This window comes from Eulemur rufifrons, chromosome 19 (genome assembly GCF_041146395.1).
Source record: "Eulemur rufifrons isolate Redbay chromosome 19, OSU_ERuf_1, whole genome shotgun sequence".
Taxonomy (NCBI): domain Eukaryota; kingdom Metazoa; phylum Chordata; class Mammalia; order Primates; family Lemuridae; genus Eulemur; species Eulemur rufifrons.
The window spans coordinates 27,557,895-27,577,911 of record NC_091001.1 but is presented as its reverse complement, the minus strand read 5'-3'; the positions used below and the strand labels follow the sequence as shown (position 1 = coordinate 27,577,911).

General features: G+C 41.7%; 1 protein-coding gene across 7 annotated transcripts in view; it reads right to left on the bottom strand.

Moving 5' to 3' along the window:
• The window catches only part of LDB2 (LIM domain binding 2), a 360,760-nt gene that overhangs the window by 1,598 nt on the left and 339,145 nt on the right, over positions 1–20,017 (bottom strand). For 2 of the 7 annotated variants that reach the window (XM_069493821.1, XM_069493815.1), the window contains exons 6-7: positions 8,507–8,630; positions 5,368–5,519 (exon numbers count right to left, since the gene is read on the bottom strand). In XM_069493821.1, coding sequence (XP_069349922.1) covers positions 5,368–5,519; positions 8,507–8,630 — 276 coding nt within the window. Of the gene's footprint in view, positions 1–2,695; positions 2,839–5,367; positions 5,520–8,506; positions 8,631–20,017 lie in introns of all 7 variants that reach the window. The other 5 variants (XM_069493819.1, XM_069493820.1, XM_069493817.1 and 2 more) reach the window with 5 other exon arrangements.

Below are 20,017 nucleotides of genomic sequence, written 5' to 3'. Positions count from 1 at the left end.
AATGGATTTTTCAAAATTAAAAAAATCCACGCTTTCAACTTGCCAACATTGGGGACTTTTGAGAGGGCAGTGGAACCTTCAGCTGTGTGCTTTTCAATACCTCCAAAAATCCACCACTTTTATTTAGGGCCTGTGAGTGGCTTTGGAAACTAGCAGTGACCAGAGACACAGTAAGGTGTAATTCTGCGACATTCACAAGACTCATTCCAAATGGTATTTTCTCTGTCCCAAGGATGGTCTATATTTTAATTGAAGACAGAATCTCTCTTTCTCTACTCAGCCAGGCCCTTTTATGCAGCCAATATCCTTGACATTCTGCTACTTAATTATGGTAATTAATTTAGGTAAAGTTTTCCGATAAAAACAATGTTCACACTGATTTGACAATTTGCATAGCTAATTAAGTCATTAGCAAAAACCTGCTGATTGCCAACAAGCCCTGAATTTACCATCTGTTATTTCATGGTGCCTGTCACCTATCCCCACACTGGCAACCCTGCCACCCATCTGGGCAGTAAAGAGAACCAGTCTGTCCAGCTGGTGCCATAAAAGGAAGATGAAGAGCGCTAATTATAATTACATTGATGAAGCTGGTAGTCATCAGAGATGGAGTGTGTGAGAAGAATCCATCTAGTCACTCCTTTAAGTACAAATTGTCCTTCCATGCAAACGAGTAAGCCACCTACTATAGCTTGGGACACCAGGGAGGACACAGCTGGACAGGCACAGGCACGGGGAGAAAGATGTGGGCACAGGGCACAGCTCCAGGCTCTGTGTTGAGAGGGGACCATGGCAGGTTGAGGGGTAACCTCGACATGGGACAGGACACCTGTCAGGTGGATCCTTTGGGGCAGGCTCCGAGCAATACTCTACTTAAAAGTGCAGTAACTTCACGAAATCAACCAACTGCTATCAGCCTCCACTGAAGCCTGAGAAAGTAGGGCTGGGCCTGATGCTCTGGGAGAGGAGAGAGTGGGCTTGACTCCTGGGAGGGAGGCTAACCTAATCAAACACTTTGACAGCTGGGCAGAAATTCTTTTCACTGAGGCTTTGCCCAGAGGAGGCTTTCCTGGGGCAGCTTAATAGAACACTGTCTATGGTCAGGAGAAGGGCCAGTGGGATGTACAAATCCCTTCTAGAATTTCGAAGGTGCCCATTAAACAAATCCCTTAATTACTGCCTGGTGTATTTTGGAATGGAAAACCTTGCTTTATTAATTTACTTATTTATGCCCTCTCCCCACCCCTTTGAGTTAGGGGAGATAGTCAATAGATTTCCAAGCTATGGTTTCTGACTGATCACTCATGTGAATGGATAAAAATGATTTTAAAGAGAAATGTCCCAGATGGAATAAATGCCTAAAATGTGAACTTGGTAAGCCCAGCAATAAAGGTGCCGGCGGATATTCAGATGTGTGCTTCCGAGAGCGTATTTATTATGCAAAGAAGAACCAGAAATGACAGTGACATGGAAGGAGACTCATGAGGACTTTTAAGGTGAGATGCAAAATAGACACAGTCCTTCTGACAGGCAAGAACGACGACAGGGTTTTAGATGGAATGTGGCCACTGCAGAGACATGAACGTTATTCCGTTAGCCAGGCAGCTGCTGTATGACCCATCGGGGGTGTTCAGGATGAACAAAAGGGCCACTTAGCTACAGGCAATTAGGAGACTGCACTTATGATTAGGAACAAAGGTAGGTGGAAAGAATAGGGCAAGATTGGCCAGAGCATGACATGAGGGTTAATCTCATTTCATGACGTGTGTACAGCACACTTTGAAGGGCTTGGAAAACACATGCGTAAAGGTGTCTCGGGGCAGGAGAAAGATGCTAGGACCAACCACGTGGGTCTGCGTTAGTCCTGTGACTCCAAGGTCATTGACAGAGGATGGGACAGTATGAGGAGGAGGAAAATAAGAAGCAGCCAACTTAAGCGTGATATTAGAAAGAAAGTTCCCAACACTCCAGATGCATTCATTGTATTAGAAAAAGTACTATGAAAATGGTGGCTTGCATCACTTCAAATGGAGCTGAAATAGACTTGTACTATGTTTGGGGAATCTTTGTTCTAGAAACAGCTGGAAAAGATGCCCAAGCACAGGCATAGGTGTTTTTAAGCAGCCTAAATTTCAGAGGGATGCCACATTTGCTTTACTGATTATAAAAAATAGGCTTAGCCAATATATAATTTTCTGTGTGTGTGTGTGTGTGTGTGTGTGCGTGCACGTGCGCGCACTTGTGAGCGTGATCAGTAGATGGCAAGCTAAGGGCTTCAGATGCACATAGACACTTGAGGCCACTTACAAAATTATGCACATGTTTCTACTTGGTTCTTCTAAACCTCTAGGCTAGGATAGTGATTCTCTGGCTGTCTTCATTGGTTATCGTCACACAAAATAAATGGAGACACAATGCACACTCTAGGATGCCTCTAAGTAGGGGGTGTTAGCAGCATTTCCCCCACCCCCACATCTTTAAAAATCCCCCCAACATTGTCAGTGAGAGTGCATTTCCTTCCCATCTCTATCCTGTGTGTCCCACGGGAGGCAACAGTGATCCACCCAAGGGTGACCCATGTGCCCTCGTCTCCCCACAAGGCCAACTTCTGCTCCTTGGCTGGAAGCCCGGAGGTGCCACCAGCTCTTTCCCATTTCACATCTTCTCACTAATCCCCCGTGCAAGGACCACCAACCTCTGAGGAGGACTGGAAGTGACTCCTTTCAGGGCCCCTCAATGCTTCTCCTTAAATTGGCCAGAAGGGGTCACTGCTGTTGAATGACACAGGTCTCCATCCCTCCCAGGGTTGAGGCTGCAGTTCGGGATCGCTCCTAGCCCCTGCTCATGGAGTGAGAAGCAGAATCCAAGGATTAAACCCTAGTCCTCGCCAAACATACACATCTCTGCCACAGCAGCTATACAGACCACGGATGTGGTTGCATTGGCACATGCCTTTGGACGAGGCAGCGGATGCCTGCAGACAGTATTTCTATTCAGCCAGTAGGATAGGGTTGATAATTCAGTAGACAGGATTAAAAGATGTGGTCCCCACAAGCATCCAAGGCTTATCATTTTACATCCATTCAACTAGAGGACACATAGGAATTCTCATATTGTCCTAACCTGGTTGTCTTCCCTACCTCTCTTGGCCATCTGAAAGTTTTGCTGAATTAAAACATCTTTAACTGCATAGAGTGGAGATAATGCTGAAACTCAATTTTCCCTTTCTAAGGATGCCTTGCTTACACAAAGTCCAAAGGGTCTCATCTCATTAAAAACCCTTTGGACACAGGTATCCTCTACCAAAAATCAATTCTTCGTTTGGAGGACAAGAGCATAATGGAGTAGAAAAAACTATGTGCTCTTTAAAACTGAAATGATTCTGACTAGACCAGGTATGTCAAAATAAACAACATATAGGCTGCTACTCTCAAATTCTACACCTGTGGCAGACATCACTAATGGATGGACCATCAAACCCAATCTATGCCCTAGAATCCTCCTTGATACTGTGCTCTGTGAGCTGGCAGGAGAGAGCAAACCTCTTTGCCATCCCTAGATTAGACAGTACGCTCTTTAATGACAGGGCCTGGGTCTCTTTTTTTATTTTTATTTTTAATCTCGGTACTTCTAGTACCTGATATAGTGCAGGGTACATATTAGGAGCTCAGAAAACATTTGTGGAACTTGTCTGTATTCTTGCAGCTACTGTGTCTTTACATAGCTATGTCACAGTTACAGAATTCTTTGAAATGCACTTTCCTCATTTGTTAAAGAAAACTAACAAATGTTAGTGTCTTAAACTCCAGGATTGGATGGATAAATGGGCTACTTGTGTACACCTTTTCAGTTGATTTATTTACATCAGGACATTTTCTCCATGCATTTTCCAGTTTCACCAGGAGTGGGTATAACTTGGTACATTCATAAAGAGACTCAGTTTTTCTTCTTTCATTTTCCCCCTTCACCTTGAGTGGTGACAGGTATAAAGCCTAGTTCAGAAAATAGAAGACTATCTGGAGACTATTTCCATTATTTGAGGACCAGGATTCCTAATGGCTTTGAGGTTAAAACGACAAGTTCCACAGTAGGCTGGCCAGTCTCTCCACGACCCCGTCTTTCCAGTGCAATGAAATGGAAATGCCCCTGCCTGTGGGAAATGGGAGACTGGAATCCCAGTGGCCCAGGGAATTCTCAGGGTACTGACGGGCTGGTTTGGGCCCAAGAGGGCTGACCCATGCAAAGTGGGTACAAGTGAGTGAGGGCAGATTGGAAAGGCACATTTGGAAGTAAGTGGGAATTGCTGTGTAAAGATTGACTCCTACCTGGAAGCGATAGAACAGGACCAGAGCAAGAAGGGTGAGGATGACAGACCAAGAGGGGAAAAAAGTGAGAACGACTGAAAATGTAAAATTGTACTGGCTGAGGGACGTGATGAGAAACAGGGCAACTTCTGGAAACACAGCATCTAGAGGGTATCCATGAAGTGCCAAGGAAATGTTAGGATTCGATTGATAGTCAAACACCTGGTGACAGGGTGAGGTGACAAGGGCAGCAGAGAAGGAACAGTGGAGGTTTAAAGGAACATGGGAATTTAAAGGTGAGAGTCAAACACTGTGGCAGGGAGTCAGGGGACAGGAAGGGGTTCAGCAGAAGGGACAGAGTTGGAGAAGAATTAATAGGAGATGAGGAAAGTTCCTGCAGAATTTTCACTATTCGGGGACTACCCTCAGCTGTCAACTGTGGAGTGCAAACAAGCCTCTTTCAAACGGTCTTTGTCAAGACCCAGAAATGAAAGAAAAGGGTTAATGGATCAAAAGAGTTGAGACCAAATCAGGGGCTGCTCCTCCCCTGAGCTAATGAGATGGGTAAAGCAAGAGCTCCATGGAGCTGTGTTTTTAGTGGTTACAAGTTAATTACCTGAGTTTTAAAATAACAGGGGATGCCCATGTTGGGAAGACCCAGTCAAATTACAATATGGAGACTGAGCGCCAGGAGCTAGTTTCCAGGGGAGCACGGGGTCTCCAATCATGGTGCTGAGAGGGCCACCAGGCACACTGCTAAGTGATATTTTAATTAAACCTTAAGTGACATATCTCCTGTCTGTGACTCTGACAGCTTTTTAATTCAGGTCCCATTGCAGCACAACTCTTAATATTCCTTTCTAATTCCCAGTTTGCAGGGGAAGGTTTCCAAGGCAGAGATTTCCCTCCCATCCCAACCTCTGTTCCTGCCTTTCATCCCTCCCCCACCTCCAACCTACCCCAAATTTTTTTTTTGCAGCCAAAAGAGAGTTCAATTTGGGTCCCTTGAGTAGGAAGCAGGCAAAAGGCAGGATTTCAGGCCTAAAAGGAAAGTGAGACTTACAGGTACCTGACTGGACAGACTCAGGTTTGCGGCTGCGGTCTTCTTCTTGCTGCCAGTGCTGTTTGCGTTGTTGCCAGCGCTGCTGTTGGATGTGCTGCTGGTGGAATTTTTTCTTTTTCTCCGTTTGGTTGTCGGTTGCCTTGTGGGTTCTGCTGCAATACAGAAAAGGGAAGGATGGGGTAACACCTTAATGGAAATATAGGGACCCATGGTAATGTGTCGTGAGAGGGATCAGTCCCAGGGCAAGAGCATCAGGGCGATCATCAGAATATTGTCCCTCCAATGGAGCGGAGTTTTGTAAATTGAAGAGGAAACTATTTACAATTTTTCCATTTCTTATAACTTTACAAAAAATAAAAAGAGAAAGTTATTGATTTGTTTTTGGCACAAAATGTGTGAAACTCTTTTCTTTGTAGATAAAATAATTTTTATTTAATTGTTCTTTCTAATTATGTCTTTAATTTCTAAAATATATTTTAGAGGTGAACTACAAGTACCATTTTCATAATTGAATTTAAAATATTACTACCATTAGAAAATTTGGGATGATTTTTTTCCCCCTGAACTACCTTCTCTTTGTAACAAAGGGGAGACTCCTGGGATCCCTAGGGTACCGTCAAGGTATGAGAGAAGTGTAAACTTTAGACAGCTGAATTAGTGAGCCGGTGTGCAACAGCAGCACCTACTGGCTAAATGTCATATTGCAGCCTACCTCTATTAGACCTTGATAGGATTGTCAAGTAAAATACCAGTTCTATCAGCTGTGGATGTGGAGCTTAGTGATGCTCAAGTTCAGTAGCAATACCCATGGTTTGGACACTGGTGTTTAATGAATGCTAATAATGTCAAAATTTCTGGAAAAAATTGTCTTAGTATGGTATAGTTAGCATATTGCTGAAGGGAAGTCGTATTTCTCTATTCAGAAATGGAGAAAAATATTTTGGACCTGAAGGATGGAGCAACATATTAATGGAAATATAGGGGCCCATGTGTGGTAAGAGGGATATACTTTCTTTCTCTGTTTTTCTATGTATTATGTATAGAGCACTATGCCATGCAGGTACTATTCTTATTGATTCCTATGTATTAACTACTTTATATTCATAACAATCCTATTATTTAGGTTCTATTATTATAATCTTTGTTTTGTAAATGAGAAAACTTCAGAAGCCTTCTCCCAGAAGTTACGGAATAATTTGGAAATAATGAGTAAGAGAATCTTTTTTGTTAAACCTATTTTAGACCCAACTCTGATGGAAAGCAGGTAGGCTAGGCAGGGCTATACTGGCACTAAGTAAGAGGGCCTTGTAATATTTTCTTAAAACACCTATACTGCTTCTGAGGGACAAGGGAGAGGATTCTCCTTCAAGGCTCATTTCAAAGACCACTTAGTCCACTATTTTATCCCTGACTTTGGATGAGGAAGATGGGAAATATATTTCTATTTATCTATCATTTTTTTCTTTAATATTTTGTCCCTTATGGTCAAAGATTCTCATCAAAAATTCTATCGTCTCCTTCCATAGAGTTATGGGTGCTTGTTCTGAGGATGATGGAAGCAGGAAATAGAATTGTTCTAGTTCATGGAATTGGAAGAAGACTTAAGCAAGACATTCTAAAGTCAAGCAGATATCCAGATCTACTACAGACAAGCAACTTCTTCCTTTGACCTAAAGAGTGTAAATCTGCTATCTTTTTTTTTTTTATATATCTGTGCTTTGTTCATAAGATTTGGGGTAAATGTTCCTAAAATGCATACTCTGGATTACTCCCCTTGGCTCCATATGGCTGTGGTAGCAAAATCATGGACTTTGGAGGCATAAAAAAAATTTCCTGACATAGTCCTCCTTCATTTGTTAGCTATGGGAGGGATTGTGGCAAGTTACTACTTTAAGTCTCAGGCCTTAGTATATAAAATTGGGATAACAATAAATATCTCACAAAGTTCTTGTGCAGATTCAATATTTTTGACAGTTTCATTCAGTGTTATACCCCCAGTGGCTAGAGCCATGCCCGGCACCTAACAGAAACTCAATAAATGATTATCAAATGAATGAATGAATAATATATGAGTTATATTATATATTGGAAAATATAGGTGCTCAAAGCATTTGTAAGTGAATGCAGTGTTTTTTCCATAAAGTCTTATTTATATTGAAAGAGAAAATAAAGCTAATTTAAGCACATTTAATACATTTGAAAAATGATATTCTAAAAGTCTAAAATTCCCTTAAGGGGGGGATGCAACTATTCTATATAAAATAACATTTATTTTCTCAGCTTTCTATATGTCCTTTGTTAAATCTGCTGTATTCATTTTATATAAAACCCCTGGCCAATTACCAGCTGAAGGTGACCATTCTGTTTTGTGATTCAGAAAGCTATGTGCCTCATATTAATAATTACTCTTTATAAAAATAATTTTTAGCAAATGGATACATTTTGCTTTTATGATCAATGAGCCTCGATACATGCCTGGGAGCAAAAATGTATTAGATAGAAAGACAATTAATGATGACTTGAAGCAGTAATTTCAGAACCCCAGCAGGAGACTACAGTATCTAAACTGCATTCTAGGGAAGTGAGGGAAATGGAATCTTTTATGTATTCTGTTCATAATCAGAGTACTTATTGATATAATATATATTAAAAAATAGAGCACACTTTATCCTTCCTTCCTTCCTTTTTCCTTCTTTTCTTCCAGTCTTTCTTTATTCCTCCTTCTTTCCTTCCTTCCCCTCCTCTCTTCATTCCTTTCCATAATTTCTATAATTCTTAAAAACCAGAAACATTAGGCCATGAGAAGCCAGCAGTCTGGTTCAATGGAAGAACCACCAGATTGAGAGATGAGAAACCCTGGCTCTGATCTCGACTTTGCCAATGACCTTCTTGATGACCTTGAACAAATCATTTTACTTCTCTGGGTTTTAGGCAAGAGAGGGGACTATAGATAATTCTTACGGATGTTTGCCCATCATGATTTCAATGTCTTTAGGTCTAAAATCAAGAACTGGAATATCCCTAAGAAAGTGCTTTTTCTGGTAAATTTATGATCACCTGCTTGCTTTTCACATTGCTTCAACCCCACAACAAGCCTCTGAAAATGTGTTTAGGAAGAGAGTGAAGAACGAGAGCGTACCTGGCGGTGCCACCATCCTCTGCCACTTCTGAAACAAGCAGGTCTTCAGGCAGTCTCGGGGACTGAGGTTGTAAGTTTTATGCCTTGACATCAGTTCCTGCATTGGCTCCAGTATTACACACAACTGCAAGCAGTTCAAAGACACTGGTGTTTTGCTACTTGGTAATATTAATTACAATAAATAATGTTAACAGCTGGAATCAATTAGCTAGCTTAAGGATATTTTTCTTTTTTTCCCCTCATTTTGATTTTCTTTATATAAGTGTGAGGGAAAAGAAATATTACCAACTTAACGTTACCACCCAATGATTATACCCACGTAATTTAGTATCATTTATAATGTGATTTTACAGCTGAATGTGATTCTCACACACTGACACACAAACGCACACATACTTTCTATACAGACTATGGGGTCGATACACGTAGCTCTACACTGAATTCAAATGACTCTGGTTAAAGAAATAAGCTCTGTTCCTTTGGCATGCTCTGACTTCTATCTGGTTTCTGGCTGTTATTCTTGCTTGTATAACCACACACTATGAGTTACAATGCTAGTTTATGCAGATTATCTGGCAGTGAGATTCATATTTTAAACTTTGGAGAACAGAGTGGTAACTACAGATACTTTTTGATCCTAATTCTTAGAAAGGCAGATGATGAAGGCTATTTTATCTTTATTCCTACACTCATTTGTGTTTTACACGTGATGACACTGTCAATAACGTGTTAACATTCACTCAGTGTAGCAGGCTTTCCTGTGGTTCTGTACAGTCACCTTGTTCCCTCGTTCGTTAGCTTTTTCAGCCTTACTTTGGTCCAAGACACCTGATGACAAAGATTAAATGAGTGAAGCAAGAAGATAGAACCATTAGGATTGCCTTGGATTTTTCTGAATTCCTTCTCAGTTGGAAGCTTATCAGAATACCACTGCATTGAGAGTGCTGTATCTAAGAGGACAGAGACCACAATTTGGAATGACACATTAATTGCTGTTGCAGTTACAGTGATGCGAATATTGGCAATTCACCTTCCCATGGGAGAAAGCATCACTTTGTTATGAAGGACAGATGTGCGGTCTTCAGCTTCCCCAGCCAACCTTCCTGATGACTCTCTTCCCTTATGCTGTGCCTCACCTTGAGCACGTCCCTAGAGGCCACACTGCTTTTTGACCATTGAGTTTTCTCTACCTGGAATTCTCCCTCCCCTCTTCCTGGCAAATGCCCACTCATCTTCAAAGACATAGTTACATCTTCAGTTAAGCCTTCTTCCCAGATGTGCAGGCTGAGTGGGTGCCTCTCTTCAGTTCTCCAGAGCACCCACCCCTTTCTATCCATCCATGCTTTGTGTGCCTCTAAGTCTGCCTTTGCCACCAGGCCATGAACTCTTCTGATGCTGAGACTGTGCCTTTTTTCTCTGGGTTCCCAGGTTTGGCTCAAATGCAAAGAAAACTGGAGGAATTTTATTTGCTGCTTGTTTCTCAAAATGTGGTCTAAGGAACACTTCTATGAGAACAAAATGAGTTGACTGTTCAAAATGCAGACTTCCAGGCCCTGCCCCTCCTGTTTCACTGGGGCTGAAGGTGGGTCCTTGAATCTGCATTTTTAAAATCCATACGCCTATTAGGGCTCAGAAAACGATAGCCAAAGTGAAGGCCTCTCTATGAGGCAGTTTGTCTCTGACTTTCTCCTGCCCTTCTGTCTCTCGCCCCTCATTCTCCCCCAAGGCTAGTAGAAACTAGAATCCCTCTTCCCCAAGGTAGGTCATAGAAACCAGTACCCTTCTCCCTCAAAGCCAGCCATAAAACCTAAAATTAGTACTCTAACCTTCTCCTGCCTTTCTGCGTAAGAGCTGACCATAAAGAAATTCTCTGATCTACTTTGTTTGATAGTAGGTCATAAGATCCTCATTCCAGAAAGGGTCCTGCCTCAAACCCAGGAGGAAGGAAGGCTGCACAGAGAGGCCAAGAAGAATCTGGACAGATAGATAGGCCTTGCTGGGTTTCCCCACTCAGTCTATTTGCATTAGATCGTACCGTTTTTGTCCAATACGGTTTGACACAACTGTCCATTCTTCATGGAACCTAAAAATAAAAATGGGTAGCTTTCCCTGTATCTTTGGGTCTTCGTTCAGGAGACTCCCACGTTATGTAAAACTTTGATTAAATAAGTGTGGTATACTTTTCTCTTGTTAACCTGTCCTTTGTTATAGGAGTGACCCTTATGATAGATGAGGAAAGATATCAAACTTTTCCATCCTATACCACAATGCAATTTTGATAAACACTACTAGAGTTTGAGGTCCACTGCCCTACATATTCTGGGCTTTAGAATAGATAATGGAGACAGCAAGACATGCACAAATCCTCGGTGGTTTCCAGCTCTAAACCCATCCTCTTTTCACTTCCTCCCACTTTCTCATGCTCTCTTCCCGCCTTCTCAATTCTAAGCATGATAATAAAGATCACCTTCACCTAGAAAGATTCTTCAGTTCTTTTTACCTATCATTGACCTAAATTTGCTAAAACCATTAACCCCATTTAAAGGCCAACTATAATTTTCTTCCATTTGTAGTTTCTCTAGAAGACAACAAGATTTCAAAGTCTGAATAATACAAGTAATATGTGCACCACAGAGAAAAAGCCAATCAACCCAAGTAAATCAGACTGTAAAGTAAAGAGATTATATCATAACTAATCCAACTCTCTTCACTTGAAATCTAAAATGCCAATAAGGAAAAACCAAGAGGCAAGATTACTGTACAAGGAACTCTATATTCCAACATGGTGAAGACTGTATGTGTGTATTCCTCTGTTAAGAATTTCTTGCTGGAAATCAAAGTTTGTGTAACTTACAGACTACCTCACTACCTCCCCAAGCCACTGATGTTCACAAGACCAGATGGAGTGAAAGATTCCACAATCATCTGTATAGGTAAATTTAAGAGTGATTATCCCTTGAAGAAGAACCACTGCTAGATTCAGACAGCATCAGAAAAAGATGTTTCCATCTACTATTAAGCAAGGATATTAAGAAAAGCTTCCATAGAAATTCTAAGGATTGGGAAATAATTTTTAATAATAAAAAACTATAAGTTTTCAAACTATTTCCATTTTGTTCATTTCCCATTCATTGTAAATGAACTTACAATGGATATATTAATAATATGCAAGGGTGGAGTGGAGCAAGGATGAGCTTACAAGCTAAGAGGTCTAGGTATGGATTTTGATCCTGTCACTAGGTGTGTATCCTTGGATGAGCTACTTAATGCTGGGTCTCAGTTTTACCTGCAAAACAATACCCATCTTGTGTATTGCTATGAGAATTTGAGACAATGCATGACAATGCATCTAAGGCATGAATTCAACAATCTTTAGATATCATGATTGTATATTAGCAAGCATAGCACAGATTGCAAAACAAACTACATTTCTATTACTTCAAATCCACAAGCACTTATTGAGCTTCCTCCAAAGTGTCATGGAATTCTGCTTAGGAGCTAAGGAAACAAAAATAAGAATAAAACAATCTCTGCCCTGAAAGAATATTCTGTTCCCTTCCAAATGCTTTAAGCATATTAAAAAAACCTACTCTGTGTTTAAAGTTCTGGTGTCTCAGGAAATCCTTCTGAAGCAAGTATTCCGCATTATATGACAAGGTAGATGGCACAGACGACCTATTTGGACCTGGAAAGGACTATCGGCATTGAACATGCTACGAAATGGGAGAGTCACATTTATAGTGAGAACCCATGAGCTCATTATCTCTTTCTTTTTTACAATGCCTTTCCTCTCTTTGGGTTTTGGGCAACACTTTTCTTCAGGTGCTAATCCTCAAAATTTATCTCTTTCCCTTTAATGTAAAAATATCTTCCTATCACTGTAACCTACCCCAAAGGAGCTTGCATCTCTGAATGCTAATCAAGAATCCCCAAAGCCATTTTTCTTCCAGTGGAGAGTTCCCAGGCTGAAAAGGCAGCCCTCCCCTTATTCATGTATGCAAATGAGGCTTCCTCTCTGCTGCTGGGAGGCGGTGGCATTGCTGGGCTGTGTGCTGTAGGTGGCAGAACTAACTCAGATAAGAGCCTGTGTTCCCCAGCAGCAGGCCAGTGCATCTTGGCAACAGCAAAGGCCTGGGGCATTGTGAAATGAAATCAGGAAGCAGGCTGGCGGAGTGGGTTCCAGCCGCTGCTAGCCAAATCCTTTTGGAGCCCTGATTCTTGCTCTCCCTGAGGTCTCAGACCCTCTTGAGAATCTGGTGAAGGCTATGCAGCCTGTCTTTCAAATTTTGTACAAAATTTCTGGAGGTTGATGAATCTTCAACAGCCCCATCCATTGACTCCAGGTAGCATCCTCTGTTTATTATAAATATAAACCAGGCTACCAGATATATGCCTTTTCCCCACCCTACACACATACACACACACACACACACACACACACACCACTCAAATGTACTTTAATGCAACTGAGCACAATAACACAGCGTCCTCTCATGTTGAAGAAAAATTTTATCTGTAGAGTGGAACCTGCTACAAAGCTCCCACTGGACTAGTCCCTTTCCCTGAAAAGAAAGGCCATAGCCAACATGTCTGCAACATCTGCAACATCTGCAGCACCCTGTCTGCAGGGTTGCAATTTGGTTTGGTCTCTTGCTGTGGTGATGTTGGAGTGAAGGATACCACGAGGAATCCCAAGACACCGTAGAAGGGGCAAAGACCAGCAAGGCCCAAGATCTCTCTTTGAATATGAAGACCTTAAACATGTGGTCCCTGCCAAGTCCAGTTAGAATCCCAAAGAAAGCCATTGTTCATTCTGGCAAAGCTCTAAGGATACCCTTTTGCAGATTTAGTGAGTGTTTTAGGCTAGGCTTGCTCCCCAGCGTTTCTGACCTCCTTTTCTGGGACTCTGGCCTCAACACTGACCCTTTGATATGAAATTTTGTAATCATAAGAGGGACTTGTTAAATGAGTGGATGGATAAACGGATGGATAGAAAATAGATAGCTTGGCCAGATTTATAGCAAGGAGTCATTTGTTAATGGGAAACAAATCAGGCATGGTCCTGTGGGCTCAGAAGTGATGAATTTCTCCATTTGATAAATAACCGATTGCCTCCTCTGTGCGGAATGCTTTGCACAACTGCATATGTGTGTCCTGGCCAGACAGCAAGATCTTAGCTCAGTCCCAGAATTCATAGTAACAGAAGCCTAACAAATGTAGACAGTGCAGTATTTTGCTTTTGGTTTGCTTTTCAACTGACAATTGTCCTGGAGAAATTTGATTCTCTTCAGCTGCATACTCATACTCATTCTTCTGGTACATCTCAACGCCTGAACCTCAGGAATAGGTGGTGCTTGTCAGAGTTGGCCTTGAATCACAAAAAAGCATTTGGTTATCTTCCAATCTAGGCTCTGTCTACCATCACCACTTTAATTCTATCCTTCTTGAATGACATCGTCTGACCTTGAACCTCCTCCTCTTTGTACATAGGTCTGTTTAGCATTGCCAGGTAAACACATTGCTTAGAAATTTGTTTGTGTTGTTTTTCTTGTCTATAAGGCCTTTTCTCCTCTGTTTCAGTCATCTTAACTAGGATTTGGCAAACTACCACCCGTGGATTAAATCTGCAGCTATATGTCTACAAAGTTGAGGGGTTGGACAGAGTCCATATAGCCCACAAACCCCAAAATACTTACTATCTTGCCCTTCACAGAAAGCTTAGAGACCCTTAATCTAAACCAATACTGTTCTAAGGAGGTGGCTGCAAATAAGCTGAAGTATCACAAGAATGGAAAAACAAACACTACATGTTCTCACCATTACACTGGAACTAATCGACCAACACTTACCTGCACATACGGAAATAACATTCATTGGAAATCAAGCAGGTGGGAAGGGAGAGGAGAGGATGGCCAAATTCACACCTAATGGGTACAATGCACACTACCTGGGTGATGGGAACATTTATAACTTTGGCTCAAATGGTACAAAAGCAATTTATGTGACCAAAACATTTGTACCCAGTAATATTCTGAAATTAAAAAAAACCTCAAACTCCCCCCCCCCCACAAAAAATGACTTGTTATGCCTCCATGACAGGGTAATGAACTTGAGGCAGAGCATAATTCAATTTACTTCTTTCTTCATTGAAAAAGTTAAAAAAAAAAAAGTCAGATGAACTACACAATATGCCCTGTGACGTGGTTGATTCACATTCCGGAGAAAGCTCCTTATCTTATTATGAACCAGTATGCATTCCCAGTCTTCCAACTGCAACCCACGCTTGAGTCACACCAGTTCGAACTGTTAAGGTCCTCCAAGGTCCAGCTCAAATTTCACTTCTGTCTCTGACCTTCCTGGCCTGCAAGGGACTCTTTTGCTTCTATTGAACTAATTGCTAATCTTTAAACATCCCAGTGTTTATATTTGCATTGGGAATTTTCCTCTCTTGTGGACTTGTTCATCTCTTATCTATGGCAAACCGTGTTTTACTTTTCTTTTTATTTAACACAGAATTAGGTATACTCAAATATTTGTTGAGTCATAACTTAATAATAGCTATGGAGTGCCTAGTCTATGACTGTCCCTGGAGTATGCATCTTACATATATTATGTCGTTAACTCTCACCACTTCCCCTCTACTTTTACAGGTGGGAAAATTCATACCCAAAGCCATTAAGTCACCCAGAGCTGGTATTAAAGAGTGTGATTCTTACATGTCTGAGGTAATACAGCTATTTGAAGGGCAGAGAAGAGGTTCAGTCACGTTTGTCTGACTCCAACCTTGTGCTGTTAACTCCTAACTGCTATGTTGTCTACCTCTCTAAATATGAATGGCTTAAATTGCTTCTAAGATACCAAGTTCAAAGGCTTTCTCTGTGTTTCGTGTTGCTCTTCGTACATGGTATTGATCTGTACACGGAAGGCAGGTGATGCTTGAAGCGTGCAACCTTTGGAACCAGATTCATCTGGGTCCAAACCTCCAAGTCTGCCCTTCACTAGCTGTGTGTTCTTGGCCGAGAATTTCAGCCTCTCTGAATCTCAGTTGCCTCATCTGTAAAATGGGGATAAGGATACTTATCTTTGATGGTTTGAAACAAAGTGAGTAAGCCCTGCATACAAAAGCCTGGAACAAGGTCAGCACTCAAAAGATGGACACTGTTATGATGAAGAATGCCCAGCCCCACTGAGACAGGAAGTCAACGACTGATGTGTGATGAGATGGGTAAACTAGTTTGTGAAGCAAGTCACGTGGTCTCCCGAAGACTTACGGTCAGTAGACAAAATGCTCCTAGGGATGGAAATCAGGGCAATTGTACAAGGCATTTTAGTAGCTAATGTCTCTGATAATTGCCCATTTTTAGGATTCAGTGATAAATACTAAATGTTGAAATCCACAAACCGGAGTTATGTTTATGCCCACCCCCACCCCAGCAATTTACTCCTCTGGCTATATTTGAGTTAGAAAGATATCAGAGGATGGAGGTGATTAAGAGACAAACTCTTATCTAAGAGTGAAGGAATCTCTCCTAATTAAGAACACATAATGAAAAGATAATATATGGAATCTAAAAGAAAAACAAAACCAAAAAAGCAAATAATCCCCACTCAGAAGCAGATAAGAATGAGTAACAGGCGTGCACATGACCAAACCCATTCTGCTTTAGAGAGGAAAAACAAGAGAGAGAGGGAAATACGTTCTCTTAGAAGCTATGCAATTCCAAAACATCAGATTATGATTTGGGTTTATTTCCTGATAGGATTAAAGGTAGATTGGTTGTCAAATTCAAAACATCCTCCTTTTTATCTGAAGATTCAACCAGGGGAGGCTTTGCCTTTTCTCAATTATTTTGCAAATGGATCACTCAGGAAAGTTATCGCATCCAACCCTGGAGACTGGGGGCCCCTCTGTGCTCAGAGAGAGGAGGGTGGGGGTGGTGGGGCAGGCTTCCTCTTGCAGCAGCTGCCACTGGGTCTGGCAGGGACCACGGTTCTTCCAGAGTGAGCAGGGGGTGCATTTCAACATCTATTCCTTGGTCTCGCTTCTGAGGCTGCCAGGAAGGGTGCCAATACATGACCACTGAGGCCACTGACTGCTTTGCTGACCCACCTGGGGGAGAAATGCCAGGTCTATCTGCCTGGGCTACAGCAGCCCCATCAATCTAGCCAAGCTCTCAATTTCTGCTCCACCCATCAGGCCCCCGAGAAGGCGGTTCAACGTCGCTGCTACATTCTCTTTAGTTCCGATTCCAGGGTCACAATTGCTCTGCCATACCTTTTGGCACCAGTGTCCCCATGCACAGTGCTCTGACCGTTTGCCTATTTGCTCCTTCCAGCTCTGTACGGCAGGAGACAGACTCCTCTACATGATTTCCCAGCTGTCTTTTCGAACTGGCACCAGGTGACGTTTGGGCCAGTTGGAGGCACCAGGGGCAATTGGTAAGAAGTGGGCTGTGTTAGTTTCCTAGGACTGCTGTATCCAAGTACCACAGACGGGTGGCTTAAAACAACAGAAATGTATTCTCTTGGTTCTGGTGGCTGGAAGTCTGACATCGAGGTGTGGGCAGGCCGCTGCTCCCTCTGAACACTCCAGGGAGGAATCCCTCCTTGTCTCTTCCCAGCTGCTGGGGGCTCCAGAAGTCCTCGGCGTTCCTTGGCTTCCAGCTGCATTACTCCAGTCTCCACCTCCATCTTCACGTGACCTTTTCCCCTATGTGTCCCTGTGTTCTCTTCTCTTCCTATAAGGACATCAGTCATTGGATTTAGGGTTCACCCTAAATCCAGAATGATTTCATGTTGAAATCCTTAACTAATTACATCTGCAAAGATCCAGTTCCAAATAAGTTCACAGTCTAAGGTTCTGGGCGAACTTGAATTTTTGAGAGACACCATTCGGCCTGGTATATGGTTAAAGAAACAAAGAGAGGCATTTCTTGCCCTCTCTGCAGTCCAGATGGTCTGTTCAGTGCTGTCGCCAGACAAATGCACTATGGTTCCAAATTCTACCAGGTGGCCTGACGGTAACACCTCCTGCCTTTGTTCCTCTAGCCCCGGGAGTGGCAATTACCAGTCTTAGTCTTGCCTCAACCTCCCCTAGTGGTTTGTCCGGCTCCAGCATCTTTAGGAATAATTTGCCATATTAAATTTCCTCCATTAAATTACCCTGTGTGGGTTTTGTTTTCCTGGGTGGACTCTGATTGACACACATGGTTTGTAAGAAATGAGGGAGTATGGAAAAGATGAAGGACTTGGGTGTGTGGGGGCCTTGCGTGCGGTGGTGGAGTACACAAATTCAGCTTGGGCTCCCATTCCAGTTACTTAACAATGAGGTGACCCTGGGCAAGCTACTTGACCTCTTGGTGTTTCAGTTATCCCATCTGCAAAGTGGGATAACAATAATACCTGACTAATTGGGTCATTAGGAGAACAAAGGAAATCTATTGAAAGTACTTACCTAGGTGGGTCCTAGCATATGAAAAGTGCTCTATACGTGTTTATCATGATTGAGTTATAACCAAGCTGGGGAGCAGGGGTTTCATGGAAGATGTTTTAAAACGTGTCAAGACATACATACCTGTTAAAATTTTATAGATGTTCCCTGCCCTAAGTGTATATTCATGTGTGCACGTGTGTGTGTGTACATATATATGCAGTTGGCCTTCCTTATCTGTGGGTTCTACATCCATGGATTCAACCAACTGCAGATCAAAAACATTTTCAAAAAAATGGATGTTTGCATTTGCACTGAACATATACATAATTTTTTCTTGTTGTTATTTCCTAAATAATGCAGTATAACAACTATTTACATAGTATTTACATTGACCTGTAAATTACAGGTCATCAGATTATGATTTGGGTTTATTTCCTGATAGGATTAAAGGTAAATTGGTTGACCTGTAAATTACAGGTCAATTACCTATTAGGTATTAAAAGTAATCTAGAGAAAATTTAAAGTATATGGGAAGACGTGCATAGGTTATATGCAAATACTACACCATTTTATATAAGTGATTTGAGCATCCGTGGATTTTGGTATCTGTGGAATATTTTGCAACCAATCCCCCAAGGATACTGAGGGACAACCAAGGGATATATACACACACACATACACACACGCCCCTACACCACCTGGAAATTAATTTGATGATACAATGGATGTCGAACCTGTTTGGTCATTATGCCTATTCTAATACATAACTTGTTCTGACCATTGGGGTATAGCCTCAAATACTCCGTCCATGGGTTCTGTCAACATTTCTAAGTTTAAGGGCATAGTAACTAGATGTTTCTTAAGGAAAGAGAAAATATCTACCTGGAAATACCCCACAATCATTAACAAACATCTAGAGAGTGCTGTCTGTCGCCTAAAGAGGTACAAGCAAATTTCAGGTAAATGTTAAAAATTCTTATTGACTAATCGCTGTCCTTGTTGAGCCAGGGATGATTGAGAACGAAGGCCAGGATTACCCTCGGTGGCCTCAGACACTGCCTCTTGATTGTCTGTCACTATGTTAGTCAGGATTCTTCAGATAAATAGAACCAATAGGATGTGTGTATGTATGAATGCATGTATGTATTTTTAAAAATTGGCTCACATGCTTGCAGAGGCTACCAAATCCAAAATTCCTGCCAGAAACCCAGGCAGAGGATAACTCTGCATCCTGAGGCAGAATTCTCTCTTCTCCAGGAAACCTCAGATTTTGCTCCCAACACCTTCAACTGATGATATGACGCTCACCTGCCCTGCCAAGGTAATCCGCTTTACTTAAAGTCAACTGATTATAGGTGGTAACCACATTTACAAAATACATAGATTAATGTTTGATTCAATCAACAGTGCCCCCTTATCCAAGGGGGAAACGTCCTCAGACCTTCAGTGGAAGTCTGAAACCACAAATAGTACCAAACTCTATATATACTATGTTTTTTCCTTATATGTACACACCTATGATAAAGTTCAAGGTGCTACAGCAAAACTAGCAAGAATTTCTTTTTCTTCCTTCACAATTTCATGGACAGAAGATTCATTCTTACTGTAGATCCTAGAAATCTCAGCATATAATACTTTTTCTTTAAGTTGAGAACTTTCACTTTTTCACTTAAAGGAAGCACTTTATAGCTTCTCTTCGGCATATCTGAACTGCCAGCATCACTACTCTGGTGTGTTGGGACCATTCTTAAGTAAAATGAAGGTTACTTAAACATATGCTCTGTGATATTGGGACGGTCAGTCTGACAACCAAGCTGGCTACTAAGTGACTAATAGGCAGGTAGTGTAGACAGTGTGGATCTACTGGACAAAGGGATGATCCATATCCCAGGCAGGATGGAGAGGGAGAGCATGGAATTTCATCATGCTACTCAGAAAAGTGTGCAATTTAAAACTTATGAATAGATTATTTCTGGAATTTTCCATTTAATATTTTTAAATTGAGGTTGACTGTGGGTAACTGAAACCACAGAAAGCTAAACCAAAGATAAGGGGGGACTACTATAACTAATACTATA